Source organism: Cololabis saira, chromosome 19 (genome assembly GCF_033807715.1).
Source record: "Cololabis saira isolate AMF1-May2022 chromosome 19, fColSai1.1, whole genome shotgun sequence".
In the NCBI taxonomy this organism is placed as follows: domain Eukaryota; kingdom Metazoa; phylum Chordata; class Actinopteri; order Beloniformes; family Belonidae; genus Cololabis; species Cololabis saira.
Genome location: NC_084605.1, coordinates 35672599 through 35698494, shown reverse-complemented (window position 1 = coordinate 35698494; position 25896 = coordinate 35672599). Strand labels below are relative to the sequence as shown.

General features: G+C 40.1%; 1 protein-coding gene across 1 annotated transcript in view; it reads left to right on the top strand.

Moving 5' to 3' along the window:
* Nucleotides 1-25896, top strand: part of LOC133419473 (protocadherin-15-like) — a 447680-nt gene that overhangs the window by 197877 nt on the left and 223907 nt on the right. Inside the window, exons 10-13 of the mRNA XM_061708668.1 lie at nt 14448-14556; nt 19703-19815; nt 21801-22007; nt 25622-25756. Of these exons, the coding sequence (XP_061564652.1) occupies nt 14448-14556; nt 19703-19815; nt 21801-22007; nt 25622-25756 (564 nt within the window). The remainder of the gene's footprint in view (nt 1-14447; nt 14557-19702; nt 19816-21800; nt 22008-25621; nt 25757-25896) is intronic.

The following is a 25896-nucleotide window of genomic DNA, read 5'->3' as shown; positions in this document are numbered from 1 at the left end:
ACATTGTTCTAATAACTTCTGAAGCAGGGAGAAATCTTTTAATCGACTATCTAATCAGGATATTAAAGCATCTTAGCATCTTAGTCAAGCAATTAGTCTTTTTGATAGGAAGATGTGAGTGAATGTGTTGAAGCTGAGCGTGTACGCTGGTGTGGCGTCTCAGCTAACATGGTGATGGTAATCCAAAATAACTGGACTCTTCTGTGATTCTTGATGACATTACTCCTTCCATCTTTGGCTCTTATTAACTTGCATTACAGTTCGATACTTGAAATGAGGATGTTTGGACAGATTTGATGAGAATGAATGTAAAGTAATATAAATTAGCATCATAAGTCGTCATAGGCTAAGTCAACCAAGCTAAAAAGGCTAACTGTGATTGACATGAGGCTGGTATGTCTGAATCAGCTTGCCAAGCCTGTACATTCCTCCTGCAACACAACGACACCCAGTACGGGGAAAAAGAAGCTTCAAAGCGCTACAGAAAACCTGTGGGTGACATCACACGGCAGTTTGTCCAGTCTAAAGCAGTGACGTCCAGTTCCAGTTTCTGAGGGCCCCTTTTCCCATGTCCGCTGACACATCTGATTGTAATTAATGTGTCATTAACCGACTTATGCAGACCTTGATGACAAGCTGATGACGATCTATTCATTAGGGCCCGAAACCTTACAGTGCGAAGGCCCTATTGTATCTGTAGGATTTGTTTTTTGTTTCCTCGTCGTGCACCAAGGTGTGTTATACATCAAAATGTGCGTCTAGATCCTGCGACGAAGGGCATTACTTTTCTCAGTCAAAAGCGTTACCGTGGCAACGATAGACACCAAAAAGCGCGCGCCTCCTTCATCTGATGTGATAGTTCCTATTTTCTGCAATAACTTTTGAATGGTTTGACATAAAGAGTCGTGGGTGGTGTCATCGGACATGGTTTTGAGTACTTGACCATAATTGGCGCAAATTAGCCCTTTTGAATGGTTTGACATATAGAGTCGTGGATGGTGTCATTTCTGATATGCCTATGATGATACGTTGAGACATATGTGAACAGCAAAGGGACTATTTTATAGTATTATTGACCTAGGAATGTGGGGCGAACCCGGGGGTGGTGGCCATGAGTGTGAGGGCCCGTTCATCACTGTTAATTTTGTTTAATTTGAATGATGTTTGTAGAAGCAGGGAGGCATCATGTAGGACGGTGGCCCTTAAAGACTGGCATTGACCAACCCTGCTCTGTGGCCTCATGCACAGACCCACCTTTCTTCCCATGAGTCATGAGGTTCTTTTGTCCACCGTGTATTGTTTCCCTGGTTAGCATGGGCATTTTATTCACAGTTATTCATATGTTAATGTATGTGAAACTGGTAGGAGACCCAATGCTGCATTTTCAGGGTTGAACAGATGGACACTGAGGACCACATTTTTTGCTTTTGTGTTGTTTTTTTTCCCCATTTACCATAGACGATTTCTTTCATTTCTGTTAGATTTTAGATTTAGATTTAGATTAGATTTATTTATTCTGCACAGTATAAAAAACAGAACAAGTAACATATAAATGTAAAAAAGAGATGGGTAATGTGCTAGGCTGAGGCAAAAAGCCCAAGGGGCTTATACGAGGCCTCTACCTATGTAAAATACAGCAAAAGATTGTACAAAGATTTAAAATATGCAGAATACATGATTGTAGTCTAAAAACAAAGCAAAGCAAAAAAAAAAAACAGCAGCATGAATAGAATACATGGTATCTACATGATTAAAGAAGAAAATAACAAATCAAGGAATATCATTAGGTAATCTGATCAATTAAATGTGTCCTGAGCTTATGTTTAAAATGATTGAATGAAGTAGAGGTAGATGAGATTGCTGTATAGCTGTTCCATAACTGGGCTCCCCTGTATCTGATGGAGAACTGAAACAAACCAGTACGGAACTTCGGCAGATTTAAATGATTAGCCTGTCTTGTATTAAAATGCTGCATATCACTGTTGAATTGAAAAAAATCTTTACATGGCAAAGAAAAAGGAAACTGGCAGGAACAATACTTTGAAAATAAAATTGCAGGTTTGATATGTATTTAACTTAAAGATGGGTAAAATATTGAGTTGTTTGAAAAGAGGGGCAGAATGAGCAGACCAATTACTGTGTGTGGCAATCCTGCAGAATCTTTTTTGCAACATATGAAGTTTATAAAGATGTGTGTTGTAGGTAGCTCCCCAAATACTATTACAGTAAATGAGATATGGATATATCAAGCTATAATAAAGAGTTGGGAGACAATTTCCATTCACCAAACTACGGAATTTGCCAATAATACCAATCGATTTTGATATTATTTTACAGACATGGTTGATGTGGTTTTTCCAGCTTAAACTTTCATGAATAATTACACCAAGGAAGGTTGTTGATGTAACCTGAGTGAGCGGGTCATCTCCTATAGACAGACCGGTGTTAGATTTACAATATATTTTATTTTTTGATGTAAATATAATAAAATTAGATTTTTTTTATATTTAGTGATAGTTTGTTAAGTTTAAACCATTTTGAAATGTTTTCTAAATAATGGTTAGCCTTTCCCATTAGAGATGAAAAATCATTATGTGAAATAAATAAGTTTGTATCATCAGCAAAAAGTACAGGAAACAAGGAGGACAAGACTGCGGCCAAATCATTTATATAAATCAAAAATAACAGGGGCCCTAGTATAGACCCCTGAGGGACCCCGCATTTTAAGGCGGCCCTCTCTGATGATTTACCATCAATGATAACAAATTGCTGACTGTTATGAATATAATTGAAAAGCCACACATGAGTGATTCCAGCAAATCCATAGTGTAATCATTTTTGAAGAAGAATATAAAAATGAACTGTGTCAAAAGCTTTGGATAAATCAAGAAAGATTCCCAAAGCGTATTCAACCAATTGAAGTAAAGCCATTTCTGTAGAATTATTTTTCCTAAATCCATATTGGTGTTTATACAGTATATTACAGTCCTGCAAATGTTTCATCATTCTGTTATAGACCAATTTCTCCAGGACCTTTGAGAAACATGGGAGAACAGAAATGGGCCGGTAGTTACTAAATACACTGTGGTCTCCAGATTTGTAAACAGGGACTACTTTGGCAATTTTGAAGTCATTGGGTATTATTCCAGTTTCTAGAGATTTGGTGAAAGTATGGATCAAAGGCTTAGCAATTTAATGTCTAGTTTTCATAATTAAGTTAGATCTGACCTCATCATGACCAGCAGCTGAGTCTTTCAGGCACAAAAATGATGTAACATCACAGTAACAAGGAAAACCTGAAGAGGCCTTTCCACTGAGAGATGAAATGTTCTCAAGCGTAATTCAACTTGTCCTCTATTCAAGTTTTTGTCAACCAAAGCCCACCATACTTGATAAATAATATAACAGCTAGCATTAGAATAATGAGCGACATGATCACAAGTGTACGACCTTAAATACAAGTACAAAAGGAACCAGGATGCATTTGAGGAGATTCGATGAGACAAGACTTTATTAATGTAGGTGTACCAATAAATAACAATGAAGGTCAGATATGAATATATTTAGGGCTACAGTTATGTAAAAATAAATGCATGTGTATGTATATGTATGTATGTATACATACGTAGATTGGAGATACTGTACATTCCTTTGTACCTTGTAAAGGAAGAAAAAAAATCAACAAACATTGGCCGGGTTTCCCAGATCAGTTAAGTAGTTCTTAACAGCGAAAGACTTCTTTCAAACCTTCTTAAGGAGCCTGTGAAAGAAAATCGCGTTTCCCAGAGTCGCTCTTAGCTTAAGTATCTCTTTCATTAAGAAGGAAATGAAAGATGCTGCTGACCCAGTCTTTACAACCATCTTAGTGAACAAAGACTCACAGATCCAGCCGCGTCAGGCAAATCAATATTACACCAAGCAATGAGATATTAAAACAATGCACCCCGCACAAGTTTTGATCTATTTTATACTTTAGATTTATATTGTTTAGCATTTATTGGTGACAGCAAAGGGGGGAAAAAAAAGAAAAATAAGGAATAACAAGTGTGTTCCTGTATATGCTTTATGCATTACGCACAAATAAAACGATCATCATGAATATCATTTATTTGATGATTTGGCTGCTATACAGCATGTTCTCGCTGCAAATCAACCGCGTCTCCGTGCGCGAAGCAGAACTGTTTTTATGAACGCATTCGTGCGTCAGCACTTCAGTCCCCTGGACGTACTGTCGGACCGCGCTGTCCAGGCAGCCGGGACACCGATCCTCCTGCGCCGCGCCCGAGCGCATCTATGTGATGACAGGGAAGCAGCGGCTGATCAACGGGATCCTTTGATGAATCGTTCATTACAGTCTCAAATATAATCAATGTTGTCGGTTTATATTAAAGAATCTTTTTGCCCAGAAGAAAAAAGAGCGAAGACAACGACCCATAACTATTTTCTTCTCTTGAAAAAACCCACCTGCGGGATGCAGCAGCATCAGAAGAGCAGGAATACGTGCGTGGCGGGGATGATCTCTGCAATCTGAAGCCCTCTATAATTGTAAAAAGAATTTCACTTATCACGGGTTCTTTTTGGAACATAACCCCTGCGAAAAACCAGGGATTGCTGTAATTCCACGTTGCGATTTGCGAAACTCGCCTTCTCTTGGCTCATGTTTTTGAACGCACACACACGCCCACCACGTTTCCTCCCGGTTTCTGCGTGTGGGGAAAAAAGCCTCACTGTAGCCAGAAATAACGGAGTAACGCACCGTTTGGATGAAAAAGGGTCATTGAATTATATTTATCATCTTAATTTTTCATTATAACGCACAGGCAGCAGGGAATTAGTGCGTTAGGTAGCAGTGCTGCGTGTGAAAATGCGCTGATAGTGATCGGTGATCGATTTGCCTGGCATCGATTGATTTGGTTTCAGAACCGGACAGCTGCTCCAAAGAGCTTCTGAAAGAGCGAAACTAAAGAACGGTGTTAAGAAGTCATCTGGGAAACACCCATATCTTAGGGTTCTCTCTTAGTTCAAACCTTCTTTGAACCTCTCTTAAATCCTTAAGAGAGGTTGGATCTGGGAAACCCGGCCATTTACGGTAGTTTCATGTGCTGTTGCAGTACAGTCTGATTTTCTGCTCGGAAGGTGCAGAAATCTAGTGTCAAATGTGCTGTTACGGGCTGTTAGATGTCAGCTTGGCTCTTATTGTTTGCTTTTAGTCGATTCATTCGGGACAACACATGTAGCATACTACATGTGTTGTCCTTCGTTCCTTTGCTTCAGGAACAGAAGTGATTGACATAACATTTTCTTTTGTTCTCCACCTCACCGGGTTTCCTGTGGACAGCCCAGGACTATCTTGACCAGTTCTTTAAGTGTCTTCTTGTCACTGCACCTCAGCTGCCCTCTGTCCAGCAGATGATGGCCTACAGTAGTGGTCTCCAAACTACGGCCCGCCTCCACATTTGACCCAGCCCCCTGAACAATACCAGAGACGGGAAAAAATAAATAAAAAATACTACTACGACCTCACTTTGCCCCAGCACGTTTTTTTACCCTTATGGCACATACCCCAGTCTAAAGCCCTGCACGTGACTGTTTTCTTCATCCCGCTCCCGCCCGCTCCCACAGTGTTCATATCCACTCACGCCCGCATTTGCAAAACTCTGAGAATTCCTACCGCACAATAATAGGGATGTATTGATTTTGTGTCTTCTCCCGTCCCACAACAGAAATGTCCTGGACAAATCTATCTGATTTAATGTTAACATGATCATTGTGGAGCTTGATGGATGATTGACAGTTCATAGGCACCTGACTGAAAGTTAGATGCAAATCCATCATTGTCATCATCACACAAGCTTTTTCGCCTTTCCCACACGCATCAATTATGTGATTGAGGTTATAGCAACGAGGCTGTGAGTGGCTTAAATAACACTAATGAATCGCTTGGCCATTACATATCTGTGGAGGAAGAGAATGTTTCTGACCGACTGCGGTCCCAATCGCTCGTCTCTCTTCCACGATGCTCCACAGACACTAAACGCAGTTTCTCCAAATATCTGACTGGCCTTGCTTTGTCTTTGTTCTGTAAAGACCTTGTTTGAGGTTCTTTTCCATGTCATTGATTTCCATCTTGTCACTAGGCTACATCCCGACCCTGCAGTGTTTTTTTTAGCCGCTCGCAGCAAAGTTCAAACCGCCCGCTCCCGCCAGATTTGCGTTGGGTCCCCTGGGACCCGGAGGGACCCAATCCCAATGCAGCCCTCTACCCCAGTCATAGAACGTGAACGTGAACCAGAACGGAATAATGGCAAAAAGGTTGGGTAAGAGAAAAATTGATACAGAATGCAGGGTAAATTGTTTGAAGCTGAACTTTTACCTAGGATTGTGCACGGCACAACATAACTTTCTTTCTGTGATGAACCCAGAGAGGGTTATTTGATTTTTATTGATTTCATAAATAGTGTTATCAGCCTATATATTTTCTGTGTTATTTTATTCTGTGAAGAACCCAGAGAGGGTTATTTGATCTCAGAAAGGGTTATTAATATTTGGATATGCGTGGTGCGCTGGAGTGTCAGCATGTTTTCTGGGAAACAATAAATGATTACTTTTAGGCACCCCTGCGATTGTCACACTTTTTCTGTTAGAAACTGACCCTGGCCCCCCATCAGAGAAGGGAAAAGTTATGTGGCCCTCACTGGAAAACGTTTGGTGACCCCTGGCCTACAGCACTACCAAGGTCACCGCAGTATCATACAATTTCTTCGCAATGTCCCACACAGCATACTTCAGTTTTTCCTTTATTTGAATTTTCAACATAATACATTTTTGTTTCCTAGAAAAAATACAGGCAGGAAGGTTTTTCTTCTTATTTTTTCATTTTCTCCTTTTGATGCCTCTTCAGGTAGAAAATAATGAAATAAAAAAATAACACTGCAAGAATCTTTGTTGACACAAATCATGTACTTGTTTGTTTTGGTTGGGGAGTTAGATAGTGTTTTATACGTTGCTGCTTGAGACTCGTAGAGATACAAGTTTTATTTATAATAAGATATTAGATTTACTTTGTTGTAAAGCACTATGTGGGGCGGCAGTAGCTCAGGTGGCAGAGTGGGTCGTCCAATGATCAGAAGGTCGGCGGTTCAAATCCCGCTCCGTCCCACTTGCTGTCGTAGTGTCCTTGGGCAAGACACCTTACCCACCTTGCCCCGTGTGAATGTGTTTGAATGTATTTGAATGTTGGTGGTGGTCGGAGGGGCCGTTTGGTCAATATGGCAGCCACGCTTCCGTCAGTCTGCAGGGCAGCTGTGGCTACAAACGTAGCTACCACCACCATGTGTATGAATGAATAATGGTCTCTGTAAAGCTCTGGGTGCCTTGAAGGGCGCTATATAAAACCAAACCATTATTATTATTATTATTATGTGCTATCTTTCATCTAGCCCTGTCTCCAGCACTGGCAAAAATCAGCCAAAGCAACTATAGACTACCGTCTGAGTGGGACATCTGCGTATAAATGGCCGCTCCTGTTCTGGGAGCTTTTGTTAACTAATTCTTAATTCGGTTTGAATTAAGACCACTTAGTGCTAAAGGACGGCAGTACCTGACAAGGGACAGACCTCTCAATCACCCTGTCAGCAAGCATTAATGACTTGAATTGGATTCCGGCAGCCATGGGTAGCCAGTAGAGACCAAGCATTTTACTGGGATGTACCTTTATTTGGGTTGATGGACACCAGATGTACCACCGTGTTCTGGTCCATCTATTGGGATCTCACTGTGCATGCTGGGAGAGGATTGCAGTAATTGAGGCGAGAGATTACCATGGTGTGCACCATAAGCTCTGTGACATACAGGGTAATTTTCCTCATGTTGTGAAGCACAACGTGGCATGGGCAAGTCACAGCTAGAGCATGATGGGAAACGAAACACCTGTCATGCGTCATGACACCCATGTTCCTCTCAACCTTACATTACATTACATTTTTTTTGCAACCACCAATAGTAGCTATTTTAATAAGATTATTAATGTATTTTTTTATATGTTATCAGTGACAATGTCAATGAAGAATTATATACAGCGTCAGAAATCAGTACATTTGCTATGACTGAGTCTTTTCATTGCCTTTGTGGTGTTTTTTTTTGTTTTTATTCATAGTGAAGTTCTGTATAAAATGTCAGTAATAAAAAACTGTCCCGACAGTGTCCGCTTTGCCAGTGGCCGGGTGATCTTGCCCAGATTCCTACTTTCTGCATGTCTACATTTGCATGCCTCTCTGCTGTATGTTTACCTTTATCTCCTGGCAGATTGATTTCCTTTTTCTTATACATTTGAGTACCCTTTCATTTACCTTTATTACTCTAAGTTCGTCAGTTGCCCTAAGTTCATCTCTGCTTGAGGTTCCCTACGCTTTTCTCACTGACTGACAGCAGTGGAGGTAATGCTGGTAGCTTCTGCAAGTCGGATAAAGTTATTATGTATTGTGTCATGCGTGAGTGTTTGTATGTCTGAGAAATATGTATACAAACAAGAATATGCATATTGTTTTGCCTTTAATTTCCATTTACTTATTTTGATCATTTTTACTTTCGTAATTTAATGTCCATTCATTTTATTACTTTGCTGTTAAACTGTCCCTTTCCCTGGTGTTAAATGATCATATGGCGTAAGGTTTTTACAGCTTCTGGCACTGTTATTGCCTGCAGTTTATCTTCCAGCTGAAGTTTAGATTGATCTCAACTGTGTAATATTTCACATCAACCATTAGAGGTCTCCTTTCTTGTGTGTTTACGAAATCTGATACAAGTAGATTTTAACAAAAGTTTAAGTAAATGGAGACATGTATATCATCCTGACTTAAGCCCATGCAGGATCCTGCCTCTTAATCAGATACTGAGAAGTAAATATATGTTTATACAGTAATCCCTCGTTTTTCGCAGGGGTTACGTTCAAAAAAGAACCCGTGATAAGTGAATCCGCGAAGTAGCACCTTTTTTTTTTTTTAAATATTATTATACAAGGCTTCAAATTGTGGAGATCATCACCGCCCCACCGCGAGCCGAGTAAGTGGATTTCAATGGGAGAAAATGAAAAATGATTATGAAAAAATATACAATAAGTACAGTAGGACAAATTGAGACTTGCGGGTATTTCACTGCATCCTGACTCGCTCTGTAGTGTCTTATTCCTCTAAAGCCCACGGTGCAGGTGTGTTTTTTCGAGAGAAGAACATAGTTATGGGTCGTCGTTGTCGCTCTTTTTTGTTCTGGACAAAAAGATTCTTCTAAACCGACATGCCACCATTGGTTATATCAGAACTGTAATAAACGATTCATCAAAGGCTCCCGTTCTTGAGCTGCTGCTGAAGTTCATTGGCCGTTCTCGGCATTGTTGCTAAGCAACCAACGTTATTGACACAGGAAGTGAAGAAGCGGGGAGACTGTTTAGCCAATCAGAATGCAGAACACGATGCACAATGCAAATCCGTGAAGCAGCGAGACCGTGAAAGGTGAACCGCGTTATAGCCAGGGATTACTGTATTGCATTAGATATTCGCCAAGATCTTCCATCCAGCCTTGAAATTATTGGCAATAAGTCGACAATGCAACTCCATCAGTTTCATCAGATCCAGCGACATGGATCACATTTTCAACAGGACCTCATGTCGAATCTTTTGGGATTCCTTTCAAGTCTTGTCAGTTTGCGCAACTTAAAGTGGCCCTTAAACTCTTCCTCCTGAGTGCTTCTGATAGTAAAGATACCGGGGAGCAAACGATGGACGCTTGTTAGTGTCAGTTATGTCAATAATAATGAACGGAAGCGACACTAATGACCTGAACAGATTGTTGAGATAAAGTCACCACATCAGCTCTCTTTCAAACAGGCTCCATTAGACGTCCCTTATTTATGTTCTGGTCTAAAAGCCAATGAAAAGTAAAGGAGAGGTGGAAAAATGATAACCCAAAACAGAGCTAAGGTATTCCCCAAGCTTAGTTCGAAAAACAAGCTGATACCTCTAGGAAAGCTGCCATTGTGCTTCTTTGGGTAGAATACAGACGGCAACTCATTATCTATGCAGGATTCTGAGTGGGCGGGGCTATGATAATGAGGCTCTGTGCTGATTTGCTGCCTGAATGACGCGATACACCGCTACGAAAAAATGGCGGAAGCTCCGGCCGGCGGAGTTAGTTGTGGGCGTGGTTTCAGCATCGGAGGCCAAATTGTGTAAATCGCATTTTCGTTACGTAACGAAAGGGAACAGAATCTGAACGGCTCGTAAATCCACATCACACTGGACGGCTCATCCGGGCGGCTGTACAGACACTGCAGAATTTGGTTGCTTTCCTCCTTCTCTGAGTTGGCAGGCTGAGGGGAGACCACTTTATATATGAGAAATCTGTAAGGAGGTGGTGCGCCGAGCAGGGACTGACAGATTTGGTCTGGTAAAGTTGGACAAATATTCGCAGATTCCCCCTTCTGCAGTCAATAACTCCCATAAAGAGACATGAATGTTGCTTCTGTCCAACCACTGGGACACAGCCAACAAGCTACAAGTCAATTGTCATCAAAATGAGATCTAAACTGCACAAAAGATGTTGATGTCAACATGCAACTTGCTGTATGACGCTTACTTCAGAATCACTTTATTCGCCCAATGCATCAATGGACACAATAATTTTTACCTGGCATCCAGTGCTAAGCACAAAGTAAAACGAGTAAACAGTAAAATAGTAAAATGTGGATAGCTACCATTTAAACATTCTACTAAAAACAGATGAATAAATAAGAGAATCCTAACCTATTTAAAATGATTCAGTTCAGACTCCTCAAGGAAGAGGGGAAGTCAATTATTTAGAAGGGAAATAGCATTAGGGAAAAAGCTATTCAGGTGTCGTGAGGTCCTTGTCCTGATGGCCCTGTACCGCCTTACACAGGGGAGCAACTCAAAGACGTTGTTTGCAGGCTGGGATTCATCAGCAACAACTTTACCTGCCCTTTTCCTGCCCCTGGCCTCATACAGGGCACTGATAGACAGCTGTCTCGGTCCACTCGGTCTCTTTGCAATGCACTATACGTTTCAGTCTGTTCTTGTCAAGGGCAGTCACAAGGTGAAGTCCCAAGGCTGTCCACAGTGGCTCTGTAAAAGACTTTCAGTTTCCGTAGCTGTCTTAGGAAGAACATTCCAATGAGAGCCCTCTTAATTATGGAGGTGGTGTTTTCCTCCCATTTGAGGTTATTTGATATTGTGGTGCCTCGGAATTTGAATGACTCTACAACCTTGACAACAGAGCTAATGATGATTAGGGGTCGTAGAGGGGAGGGGGCCCGGCGGAAGTCTATCAGCATTTCTTACTGTCTTTTTTGAGTTGACCTCCAGATTATTTGGGGACTGTCTACAAATTGCGATTCCCCAATTAAAAACTTTCAATAACTTCACTATCACCAACTGTAGTGTCACCAAAATGGCTACGGTTGACAGTTGTCTCCTACTGATGATACTATAACAGTCATATGGCAAACAGGTGCTCTTGCAGAATTATGGGAAGAAAAAAATGTCCATCAACATTCAATAGCTTCACTTTTACCAACTGTGGTGTCACCAAAATAAAAGCAGGCGGACATGTTCTGTTTAGGATTTGAATGGCCAATGTGTACCTGTACCTTTAGGATTTGAATGGCCAATGTGTACCTGTACCTTGGCTTGATGTTTAGCCCTGCTGGCTTCCAGTGAGAAGATTCCTGGTTCAATTCTCAGCTTCCCGTTTCCCATTTCTGCTTTTATTATTGGTAATCGGGAAACGGCTTGTCACCCGATTTAGTTTTTTCAATATAAAAAGGAAAATCAGTTGGCTGTCACATACACGGACCCAATCCCTCCAAGTGTTTAGAGGTTTTTTTTATCGGTACATCTATAATTACCTGATTGAATCTTCAGATTTATTTATGACACTGTCCTTTCAATGAAGCATCACATTTGACTGAACGTAGATTACATTTTTTGCTAGAACTACTACTAACTGTTTAATTTAGCTGCACGGGGAAGTTGTAATGCACCATGAGTGCATGTAAGCTATAGTTTGTGAGCTTCCTTGGTGGTGCATGTTACTATAGATAAACTCCAAATGCCGATAATGTATTTGTGTCCCAGGTGCGCGCAGTTGCACATAAAACAATTGCTGTCACAAACTGAACTCGTTTAAAATGATGCTGGTAAGGGCTCATAAAAAATGCATGCATGTTAAAGTCCCACAGAGCTGGAAACAGCAGAAACTGGAGCCCACTTTAACTAACTTTAATGAAAGATCACAATACACAGAGAGGTAATTGGGTGCACACATGGAAATTGTGCCCATACAGAGCGCCCGCTCGCTAGGCGACCAAAACTTTTTTCAGGGAGTGGTCAGCAGGTATTAATTAGTTTTTGGAGTTGTGTATTGGATGCGTTCTGGCTATGTCTATAATCAGGCTGAATCGGTGGGAGTTTGACAGTCTGCTGGAAAAAGATGGATTCACAAAACTGTGCATGATTTGAAGTAATCAGCTAGAGAGCCAAAGCTTTCCTCTTTGAGGGCTTTTCGAGCACAGCCGTTGCAATGCTTATTCAGTACCAGTGCCAGACTTGGCACCATTTCTCTGCTTTTTGACCGCCGGTTGTGGAGGACTGACTCGGTGCCAAGAACACTGGTGCTCTGCCGGCCCCAAAACCTTGCTGGGCCAGATGCAAGAACCGCTACGTCACGTTGGGGGCCGTGATTATTCTAACCAATCCAAACAACGCTACTACCATGTTTAAACAGCATCTGTGAGTTTAAAATATACACCCCCTGGAAATCCTGGATCAAAAATACATGTACAGCAAATATATGACTCTTAAAAACGTTCATCCTGAAACATAAACGCCCTCGATGTTGATGGTGGAGAGTTGCATGAAGTAAATTCAGGACTCAGACAAGTTTTTTACGTCCAGGAAATTTGTTTACCATTGATGTTATTCTGAGGGATTTCACACTCCTTTTATTGATTTCCTGCTTTTGCTTTGGCGATGTGATAAATGACGTAGGCTCTGATGTGCTCTCCAGCCAGTGGAAAAACAATCCAGTTCTTTGTGGAACCTGTTTGGAACTGGCTTAAGCACCAGCACTAGCACCAGCACCGATTTTGAGTTGGTCAAAAAGAGGCATCTGTGTCATGGATTGTCTTTAAACTCGTGTTCTACACCTTAAGCCGAGGACACACCAACCCGACGTCGCCCGCTGTCGGCCGACTGCTGTGTCGCCCGCTGTCGGCCGACTGCTGTGTCGCCTCGCGTCACCTGTGTCGGGCTGGGTCAGGCTCAAAAAGAAGCACTTGGACACACCGCAAAGACGACACCCTACGGCCAACTAGCATGTACGTTCTGCGCATGCATGAGAGGTAATTCCCCTCCATACCAGCAGGCAGTGGTAGTCTGTATTCACTCAAAAACAAGGGAAAACCGGAAGCTGTTTGTTTGCTTTCGTCACTTCTGTTTCTCTTCTCGTGCACTGATTCGCTACCTGAACAGCCAATCACAGAGTGAGCTGTTTGACCAACGGCCGACGCCGATTCGTCATGTCGAATCGGCTGAAAAGCTGCCGACGGGCGGCCGACCTGTGGAGATGTGCGGGACACACCGGGGAAACTAGGCCGACAGACGCACCAACGCTCATCGACGGCCCGACGGCCGACAGTCGGCTTGGTGTGTCAGGGCCTTTAGGAAGATCGGACATCGACAAAATCCGCTTCTCCTAGGTATTCTTGATGTTCTCTTTATCAGGTTATCAGTGATTGGACTTGCTGTGCCAAAGTTCAACATTACTTAACTTCAATGAAAGGCGCGGGAACGTGTCAAGCTGGAACGAAGCAGCCAGTGCGAAAGGCATTTAAGGAGCAGTTAGTCAAGAAAAAATGTCTTCAAGATTTTAAAACATTAGCTGAAATGTTTTCTTCAAAGTGCAACTATAAACAGTGGTGACAGTAGGTCTAGGGGTGTCTGCTTTCTTCTCGTATCGGAACGGCACTCCATTGCAGAATCTTTTACCGAAACTGAGTTACGGAGCATTTACTTTCACCACGAAAAGCTGCAACTTTTTAAAAAATCACAAGCAGTTGCCTTTTTGACTTGCCTGTAATGAAATTATAGCCTCAGTCAGATATGCAACAGCTGGTCTTTTCCCATTTTCATCCTCTTTGCAGATTGCCTGAAGCCACAATCTCTTGTTTCCAGGAAGTAAACAAAAACACAATCCAGAATTTTAGAATAATTGGATGAGCAAAACATTACGCATCAGCTTTTAGGGAGGATACCGCTTGGGTTACCAACTTACCACCAGTACTGTTACAGTATTTGCTGCCAATCAAAAAGGGGTGTGGTCATGTAGAGATGGACGTGACTGTTTACCCCAATGCTCTTATATGCTTTTGCCTACAGAATAAGGTGAATCCCCTCAATGTGACTCCACCCATTCAGGCCGTGGACCAGGACAGAAACATCCAGCCTCCCTCAGACAGACCAGGGATCTTGTACTCCATCCTCATTGGTAGGCTGAACATTTTGGTAACAAATCTTATTGGCAGTAGGGTCAGCCAGTTTAGTTGACCTTTTATACTAAATCTAAATCTTTGTTGGAGATGTTGAGGATTTTTGATGTTAAAATATTTTGTATCCCTCTATGTCCAAAACTAAGAGGAGGCAAGTCTTGAATTACAATTTTAGTTTCATCCATACATTATTTTTTTTTCCTATTTGTCAATAAATAAAGAAATACGTGAACAAATAAGTACAGTATAAAATAAAAACAATAAATACATTCTTAGAGGATTTATCAAGAATTGTTGCCATTAAATTAGTCAAGATTTTGCATTCATTATCTGAGATTTCAGGAACGGTCCAGGAAAATCTACATTCTTCCAGACAGATAATATGTTACTTTTGTTTCACTGTTTTGCATCTTTATACAAAAAAAAAGGAAAATAAATATTATTTAAAAATATATAAAACCATTTATTAATCTGAAGGTGATGGTAACTGGTCAATAAAATAAAACTGTTTAATATTTGTTTTAACAGGCTACACACACATTTTGTTAAATGTCTCCGGTGTTCTTAGAACAGAAACTCACACCTGATTTCTTAGAAAGTATCTCTTAGGCTTTTAATGAGGGGACTTAAATGTTTAGAATTAACTAAAATGTGAAGCAATAAAGAAGACACTTTAAAGTCCATCAGCAATGACTACAATGTAAGAAAATTCCAAAGATGGAATGTCTGTCCATTAATGCTTTATTAGCTCTTCCAGGTGAATGATCATCTAGTTCAATATATGTCAACTTTAATGTATTTTCGGTGCTTTCTCTATCAGAAACATGGCTCAATGATGATATAGCATCTTGTTACTCAATACCTCATTACAATGCTGTGCATTCATGTAGAAAAAATAGAAGGGGGGAGGTGTTTCAATTTTTGTTGACAGAAATTTAGAGTTTATTGAGAAGAAAGAGCTGAGTACCAATTTAGACAAAATTGAGGCAGAATCCCTTTTTATTGAAATATCAAACCTCAGTGCTTTTGGTGGGAAAAATGCTATAATTGGTGTCATTTATCGCCCGCCAGATATTGATGTCAGTATCTTTAATAATGTTATGTCTGATACTGTAGAGCTGATAAGCAACAAAGGAAATGTGTGCATTCTTCTTGGGGATTTTAATATTGATATTCTCAAAAGTGAATGTAATTTATCAACTGAATTTTTGAATATTCTTTCTGCATCATATCTTCATCCTCTCATCTACAAGCCAACATGGATAACAAATACCACTGCTACTTTAATTGATAATAATAGGACGCATCATGGGCAGAGGTGTTCAATTATCAGGATGCTGAATTGGCCTATCTTGCATTCATGAAAATTCTTTTATCTGTATTTGATAAGTGTTTTCCACTTGTTCAAATTACCAGAAAACATAATTCAAAAATGTCCAAACCATGGACCACTCCAGGTTTACAGAGATCTTCAAAAGAAAAAAATAAATTATATAAAAAACGTGTTGTTAATCCCAGTCCATTTAATATTGCAGTTTATAAAAAATATAAGAACTCTTTCACAAAATGAATACGTACTACAATAAAAAACTATTTCTCTGAAAAATTTGAACAATCCCAAAATTGTATAAAAACCACATGGAACCACATGAAAAAAATCCTTCAAAACTATCCCATCTCAGTTATCTGATGGTGAGAGAAATTTTACTAACACATTGGACGTAAAACATGGCTTTAATGATTTTTTTGTTAATATTGGTCCTTCTTTAGCAAAAAATATCAAAAGCATAGATGAATCTCCCCTTGTGAACATCAAGGGTCAGTATCCTAGTGTCAGGAATTTTGACCCTCCCACTTCCAAAGAAGTTTTTGACATTATACAGGGTCTGAAAGATTCTGCCGCTGGACATGATGAAATAAAAGCCAACCTTGTAAAAAAGGTGCTTGGTGTATTGTTGAACCCTCACTCATGTTTTAATCTTGTCCCTTAAAACGGGTGTCGTGCCAAGTGACCTGAAAGTAGCTAAAGTCATCTCATTATATAAATCAGGTGATCCCAACATATTCACAAATTATCGTCCTATATCTGTTTTACCTCTTTTTTCAAAAGTTTTAGAAAAATTAGTTTACTCAAGAATAGAAAAACACTTGGATATGAACAATATACTACTACTACATCAATATGGTTTTCGAAAAAAAATGTCAACAGAAATGGCTCTCTTGCAGTTTGTTCATAACATTTCTACAGCATTAGACAATAAAAAGATGTCCCTTGGAATTTTTTTAGACTTGTCGAAAGCTTTTGACACTGTCGATTATAATATTCTTGTCATTAAATTACAGAAATATGAGTTCCATGATATTGCTCTCAAATGGCTAACTGATTATTTGAAGGATAAGGAACAATATGTTTCTATAAAAATGTACAACTCAAGGAGAGTTAACCTACATTGTGGCGTACCCCAAGGTTCCATTCTTGGGTCGCTCCTTTTTGATTTATATGAATGATTTGCCAGTAGTCTGTCATAATGTACTGCCTCTTTTATTTGCTGATGACACATGCCTCGCTGCTTCACATGAAAATTTTACCACGCTGATCCTTGAAGTAAAAGAGCTATCATCAATTTGTAAATGGTTTCAGATGAATAAACTCTCTTAATACATCCAAATCAAATTTAATGATATTTTGTACAAAGATACACTAAGGAAGAGGCCAAAATATTCATAGACAATGTTGAATTAACTGAAGTTTCTTCTATTAAATTCTTAGGTGTCATAGTTGATGAAAAATTTCCATGGAAGTGCCATACTGAACTTGTCTGTAAAAATAGCTATGAGGTCAATCGGTATTTTGAGTAGAATACGATCACTGGTGAATCAATCTTGTATTTTAACTTGTTATTATAGCTTAATTTATCCATATATTGTGTATTGTAATTCTGTATGGGCAGCTACATGTCCTACTTCTCTCAATAAGATCCTGCTAGCTAGCCCAAAAGAAATCTTTGAAAATGGTTACTTTTGCCAAAAAAACAGAATCTTCTATTCTTCTTTTTAGAAAATGTAATTTGTTATCTGTCTTCAATGTGAACATCTATCAAACCTGTGTGTTTATGTATAAGTTTGTATATTCATCTCATGACCTGCCACTCAGCTTCCATAATTTTCAAAGTTTTCCTCAGACATTCATTCATATCAGATACGACACTCAAAGGACTTTCACCTTCCTTTATGCCGGACTTCACACAATCAACGCACTTTAAAATCTTTACCATCTATGGAACAATTTACCTACATCACTAAAATCAATATCTTCACTGGCTTTGTTCAAAAAACACTTGAAAAAATAATTCTTTAGTTAAAATCAGAAACACTTCTGGATTTTTCATGCAATTATCTTACATCTGCCCTAGTGTATCTGTAGGAATTTTTCTCGTTTTTATTTTTCTTAAATAGCTTAAAGAAAAGTCTCTTGGCGCCATGGCCGAAACCGAACAGGAAGTCGGCCATTTTGAATTAATCGTGTAATTTTGGCGTAATTTATGCCATTTTTTTCGGCCGTTAATGCGGCCCGAACCATAACGTGCACCCAGGTGTGTTATACATCAAAATGTGCATCTCCATCCTGCGACGATGGGCATCACTTTTCTCAGTCAAAAGCGTTACCGTGGCGACGATAGACGCCAAAAAGCGCGCCCCCCCCTTCATCTGATTGGTCCATATTTGATAGTTCATACTTTCTGCCATAACTTTTGAATGGTTTGACATAAAGAGTCGTGGGTGGTGTCATCTGACTCGGTTTTGAGTCCTTGAACATAATTGGTGCAAATTAGCCCCGTCCTTTCTTCTGATTGGTCGATATGTGATAGTTCCTATTTTCTGCCATAACTTTTGAAAGGTTTGACATACAGACTCGTGGGTGGTGTCATCGGACTTAGTTTTGAGTCCTTGACCAAATTGCATGCGCAAGGGCCTGTTCATTCAATTGTTGTTATGTTTGTTTTATAAAGGGGAGGCATTTTCATAAGCCTTTTTGGCATCCCTCTCCTGCACAATGCTTAATTTGACCATTGTTTTTACTGTTTATACAGGTTCTGTTTTATGTGCAAATAAACTAAACTTAAAAAAAAAAGAGGATTTATGAGGGAAATACTGTGGTGCACCATTGCTGTTGCTGGTCTTACAGATGCTGTAAAGTGCAGAATCACAAAACACATTGACTTGTACCAGAAGAATGTTCATAGTCCAAATAAATCCACCGACATCACTCGACACAGACGACATTACAAATCCCAAACTCTTTAGTAAAAGTTATAGATTGAGTTCCACATCATCAGACCATTGAAGGCCGAATGTTCGGTTGGCACATCAATCCACTGGCTGGGTTTGTTAAACCCCTTTACCCCTTTGCTAGGTTTAGAAAAACATGTTTTAAACTCTATCCATTTTAATGTTAATTGAATTTTAGACTGCACCCATTTTTATAGTGTGCATTTTCTGCATTACCATTGTTTCACGTCCCACAACACGTTATGCAATAAGCAGATATGATTAAGCGAGAATCCCATAGCATCTATTTTAGACACTGATGGGTTGCTGTTGAAGTCAGACCTCAGACTCCCCAGATTTGGAAAAAAATGACTCTAAAGGGAGTGCCGAAGACAGATGCCAGAGCATTCTGACTAAATGTCTTGAACATGAAGCGTTGAAAGTCAGAACAGGCTTCACAAAAACCATTGTGTGCATCTTGCAGAGTACCATTCCTCAGAGGGAGCCTGTCAAATCAATGATAGCTATGAGAAGTACCACACACATGCCTCGACTGTGCACTGGAGACGTGTAATTGCACACATGTGCCTGTGCTGCTGCTCCTCTTACCAGAGCTTGATTTCCCCGCTAGACGATGCAGCTTTTTACTGCACCATATGAGTGTGTGGTGCATGCACACATCTGCTCGGGTCGAAAGCAGAGATGACAGAACTGGGAGCCTTTTGTCATGCACTCCCGTCTCCCGTACATTCTTTGCAGTGTCACACACCAAACATATATTGATTCTTTAAGCAATTACTGATTTTTCCTTCTCTTTTTCACACACAGATGTTTCCTTTAACTTATTCTCACTGTGTGTTGTTTACTGTCTCTCAGGGAAACCAGAGTCCTATGTGGAGTATTTCAGCTTGAACAGAACAACAGCGGAGCTCCTGCTCGTGAAGCCAATTAACCGAGAACTCCATCACAGATTTGATCTAGTTATAAAGGTGAGAGACGCTTCTTTAACTTTGCTTATCCTGCAAGTTGTTTACAGACACACCACAAAAAAAAGAAAAACCCTCAACTCAGTGCACATTTTTTGAAATACTTAAATATTCATCAAACTGTCAATGAGCACATCTTTGAGTTTAAAAGAACTTAAAACTCTTTTATGATGCTGGGAGCCAGCTCCTCCACGGGAGTGAAGGAGGGGGGTGCTAGCCTCTTCCTATCAGCTGTAAAATTATTGCTGTTTAATAAAGAAATGAATGTTCCAAAAAAACAACAAAAAACAGACGGACAAAAAAAACTCTGTATAGGCTCATTATTCAAAATAAAATTATTACCGTTTTGAACGATATGTTTCATGTTCACTTGTCGCCAACCTTTCAAAGTGCATTGAATTGCAGCTGATTAAAGCAATATTGTGTATGTTTTGACGTTCACTCAGGCCCCGTTTACACAGAGCAAAAACGGTGGTGTTTTCATGCGTTTTGGCCGTTCGTTTACACGAAAACAAATCCCAAATTCACCAAAAACGATAATTTCTGAAAACTCCGGCCAAAGTGGAAAACTCAGTTTTCACGTTTGCTTGTAAACGGAGGGAAACGGACATTTAGGCTTCAGAACGCCACATTAAGAGACAGAAGCGTCACCAGCGTCATGAGTGCGACCTGTGTTTACAATTTGTTTGGCCACCGTCAATATTTTCTTGTATTTTACCTGTTTTATATTCTAAAGTCACACTTAAAAGTAACTCCACTTCTCTGTCACTCCAAACGAAAGACTCTCGTTCCGTCTTGGAAGTAACTGGCAGTCCAGGCTGATTTATGGTTCCGCGTTACACCAACGCAGAGCCTACGGAGTAGGGTACGCGGCTACACGCACCGTACGTAGGCTACGCCGTCGATTTAACGCGGAACCATATTATTCAGGCTTCACACGTGTCATTTGTTGATGTTTTTTTCCAGGATTCTGATTGGCTAGCATGACTTTACGCTTATCGTTACTCTGCTTCCTGCAGGTTTGGATGCTCATAGCACCTTAAAAGTGTATTTATGCAGGTTCGTGTAAACAAGGATATTTTTCAAAACGTAGAGGGGGAAATATCCGTTTTTGTAAATACCCGGCTAATGTGTAAACGTGGCCTTAGAAACATCAAAAAAATGAATTTCAAACGTAAATGAATTATCTAAAAATTAATTTGGTGTATTTTGTGATATCCACATAAAAAGTGGTCAGTCAGTCTTTGCCAACCCAGCTACCTGCTCCTCAGCAGCATACACGTGTTGCTTTTCTTTTTTCAATGATTGTAGTTTCGATGCTTCATTGATTACGTCCAGATAGGTTTATATGTGAACGCATGCAACACCGGACTGATTAACTCAGAACCTGTAATGTGAATGTGAAAGTTTGGGTTTAGTTGACGCAGGCATTGTTAAACTTTTCTGACATACCCCTTAAAGACATTTCAGAATTTTTATGTTCTCCCAAAGGCTGTCGGTTGTGACATGGAACAAAATGTGCCACTACAGGTATCTCACCACTATCTAGGTGAGATGTATTATTGGAGAAACAGAGGATTTCAAAAAGTTATTAGTTTTAATGGGATCGGTGTGAAATATTGCCAACTTATACACACTAGAGAGAAAAAACCCTGCCCCACTGAGACTATCAAACATGGACAAAGGTTGACTTTACCTTTTATGTTTTGTGAACATTGTCCTTTCATATATTGCATCAGACTCACAAAGAACAGGATAATCAAAGAGAGCTTGCTTATTTTTTTCCTTGAGGGAAATGTGCTTTCTAATAAAGTGAGAGGATGCTAAAGCTGACCCATTTGTAATTACCCAACCTCACCAACAGTTTTCTTTTTTTTTTCATCTATTCATGTGAAAAAAGCCTTTGTTCATTATAAAGCCAAGCATGTCAAAAGCATCTGGTGAATAACAAAAGATTTTGAAACTGTTATTTTCTTTGTCACCTTTAGGCTGAGCAGGACAACGGCCACCCCTTGCCAGCTTTTGCCAATCTGCAAATCGAAGTTCTGGATAAAAACAACCAGGCACCTTACTTCCTAGAGAGCAGTTACCACGGATACATCAATGAGGCGTCACCCGTGGGAAGCACCGTCGCTACAAACAGCAGCCTGTCTGCTCCACTGGTTGTCATTGCTTTGGATAATGATGTAGAGGAGGTGAGCATAAGGAAATGGAGAACTGTGTTGATACTGATGTCAAAAAAAACATAAGTAAAAACAAATGATGGAAATTAAAAGCAAAAGACCACACTGCAAAAACTCAAAATCTTAACAAGAATATTTGTCTTATTTCTAGTTAAAATGTCTCATTTTTAGTAAAAAAAAAATCTCATTACACTTAAAACAAGACTCATCACTGGAAAAAACACCAATTTTCACCTGTTTCAAGTAGATTTTCACTTGAAATGAGTAGAAAAATCTGCCAGTGGAACAAGATTTTTTTGCTTGTAATGAGAAGATAAATCTTGTCCCACTGGCAGATTTTTCAACTTATTTCAAGTGAAAATTTACTTGAAACAGGTGAAAATTGTAAAGAACAAGGTATTTTTCTGGTAATGAGTTTTAAGTGTAATGAGATTTTTTGACAAAAAATTAGACATTTTAACTAGAAATGAGACGTTAATACGGTTCTGTTTTTGCGAGTAAAGCTTTTCGACGAGTTTATCATCACTAACTTCTGTGTAAATATAGTTTTTTTATGTATGAAAAATGTTCTTGTATGATTTTTTTTTTTTTTTTTTTTTATATATGCACTACTTCAATACCTCTGAGTCCCTCATGGTATGTGATTTGTTGCATGTGCTTTCTTTGTAGCTGACACCTAATGAGATGCCTGTAGGTATCAGCGCAGTTCTGTGTTTACCTCCTTTTGCTAAGCTCTCAGCAAAACTCAAGAGTTTGCAGTGATACTGGTTGACCAGTGTTTAATGTTCTTTTAGCTTTTAAAGACCTGCAGTTGCAGTGATGTGTGGATTGTCCTGTTGAACTCTCCATTCTTGCATCCAGCATGTACTGTATCTACAGTTTTTTGTGATAACAGGTGCAGCTTTGCCTGCAGTGCAATTATTAAAATAATATATGCTGATAAAAAGAAACGTTTTAATTCTAGCTGCCTATTGTTATTTAGGCTGACTCAGTGACGGAGCGCGGGTCTCAGTACAGAGGGGGCGGGATATTGATGGGCCCTTATGATAGTCATTTTAACGTTCAACAACATCATCCTGCCCATCAAACTACATTTATTCTCACTTTTATTGAGCCAAGCCTATAGACCTATGCTGCAGAAAGCAGAGTAAAGTCACACACTTGTTCAGAAGAACACACACACACACACACACACACACACACACACACACACACACACACACACACACACACACACACACACACACACACACACACACACACACACACACACACACACACACACACACACACACACAGGCATGACAGCTGTCAATCACACGGTGCTGAAAACTCAGATAGTCACGGACTGACTCAATTCCATCTTTGATACAGCTTAAATACAAAAAAAAACATAACTGGTCTAAAATTACACAATCTATTTAGATAGATATAGACACAGCGGTCTATAACATCATTTCTGAGCTTTATAACAGAGAATAGACTCTAGTCTAGTTGACAACAACACAAAGCTCATTCAAATAGGCAGGTGGTCAAGAATACCACAACATTCTGATAAAGACATTATTTATGAAGGTTACACTGACTCACCAATGGCAGTTGACTCTTCCATAACCCTTGGCCCAAACAAAATAATCCAGGTAACGTGGAAAACAGGGTAACATTCAAAACTTTGTACATGCTTAGTCCTGTTTTAAAGTTTAGCGCTCATCCCCTTCATGGCCGCAAATTTGCCGAGTCAGCAAATTGGTTGTAACTGTTAAGGCTGATTTATGGTTCTGCGTTACATATACACCATATTATACACCAACACAGAGCCTACGCCTTGGCACATACGGTGCACGTCGCCGCGTACCCTACGGCGTAGGCTCTGCGTCGATTTAACGCGGAACCATAAATCAGGCTTTACAGCCAATCAGCGTCGGCTCACAGCCCTGATGCGTTCAGGACAGTTGTAAAGTAGGAATTAGCCTACACTGGCTGCACAATGCACATTTTATCGTTATTATAGCCTACAATTTACGATTATAGATGAACGTATCACACAAAACGGGGCCCTATCATTGGGCCCTATGAGCTTGTGGGCCCGGTGGAGACCGCCCCCTAACCCCTTCTGGCTCCACTACTGGGCTGACTGTAACTAGAGAATTTATTAGCAAAGCTGTTTGCTTTCACAATAAAAGCCCTAATAAAAATGGTATCTTTCCAGTAAAATATCAGATGGCTTTTAGTTTGAAAGTCTACTTCACTCTGGAAAGCTCTGTAGAAAATGTAGAGAGCGGGACAAAGCTGTGTATGTACAGTAAGCCAAGAGGCTATGAAACGTTTCACTTGGCTATTGATAGAACTGATTGGTACTATGTGCTTCGTAAGCACATTGAGGAAAGGAAAAAGAAAATTGTTATGCCCCATATTATAGACGGAGTAAAAATTAGGACTAAGATATCTGGGAATTATAACATTTTGCAATTTTGTTAAATATTCTGGTCATATTTGACAAAACATCAATTCTATTAAGCCTTATATTCGACAAGAATTCAACAACTTCATACCTCAAAATAAAATGAAACCATCACGCTATGAAATTTAGAAGCCTAATGACTGGGTGAATGAGTTTAAACGCGTTATAAAGAAATGAATTATTGATCCATGGAGGGGTGTGTGTCTGTGCTGCTTTTTGCTCCAGTGATCCTCAGCTTTGTGCCTGGCTTGCAGTGTTTGAAGTGTCCACTCTAATGTCCCTGTGAATCTGGTAGTGAAACCATTTCCCCCCCCCTAAATAACTGCTCAGTAATAATTTACGAATTTACAGTGCTGCAACACTTATTGCTGATGCGTTCCCAAAAGCTTGGTTTGTTCAAGATGTAGCATTCCCCAACGGGGAATGGGGCTTTGAGAAGATGATCTGTATGTTTAAGTGAGATTGTGTGTTTGTGGCAATTGATATACATTGAGTTTTTCTTAAACATTGCTAAGCCCGGTCTTTCCTCCAGCATTAAGCACCAACAATGATCAGTCCTAATAGCCTTTATGTGCGCTCCATCACTTTTATTTATGTTTCTGCATGCAAATGTGATTGTCTTTGTGTTTGCAACTCTGTGTGCGTGTGTGTGTGTGTGTGTGTGCGTGCGGGAGCGTCTGTGTGTTTGCTCCTGCTTATTTACGACTCAATATCCACACCAGCTACATCGACAATATTATCAGCAACCCCTACCCTGCTGAGGCAGCCTTATCTGGAATGAGAAGAGCTCTCTCTCTCCCTCTCTTTCTCTCTCTAACACAGTCTCTCTCACACACACACACACACACACACACACACACACACACACACACACACACACACACACACACACACACACACACACACACACACACACACACACACACACACACACAGTCACACACCCACGTATGGAGCAGCACAAACGAGATGACTGCAGGTATTGTCAGAGGATTGCCTCTCCATCACTCAGTATAGCATACATATGGTTATACACACAAACAGACATGTACTACGGCCTTTTTGGAAAGTTTTTATGTCAAGAAAACATTTGAGATATGGACAGTACATTTATTATTCAAAATTTTCCCTCAAAGCATCTGTCATTTCTCCTTGTGTTCAACAGACCCGGGATCCTCAGCTCCAGTTCTCACTGGACAATTACGGCCACGTCTTCTCTGTGTCTGCCGCTGGAATCAGACGATACCTCACGCTGGTGCAGCCCGTGGACCGAGAGACACAAGACTCCTACGTGTTCACGGTACTGTAGAGCCTTGACATTTGCAGGCAATAGAAAACACTTGAATGAGGGGGAGGGAACAATACATGCCTAATGATACTATTTGAATAACTCAAGAAAATGTGAAAGAAAGCAGAACTGAAAGAACTGTAAAAACTGTT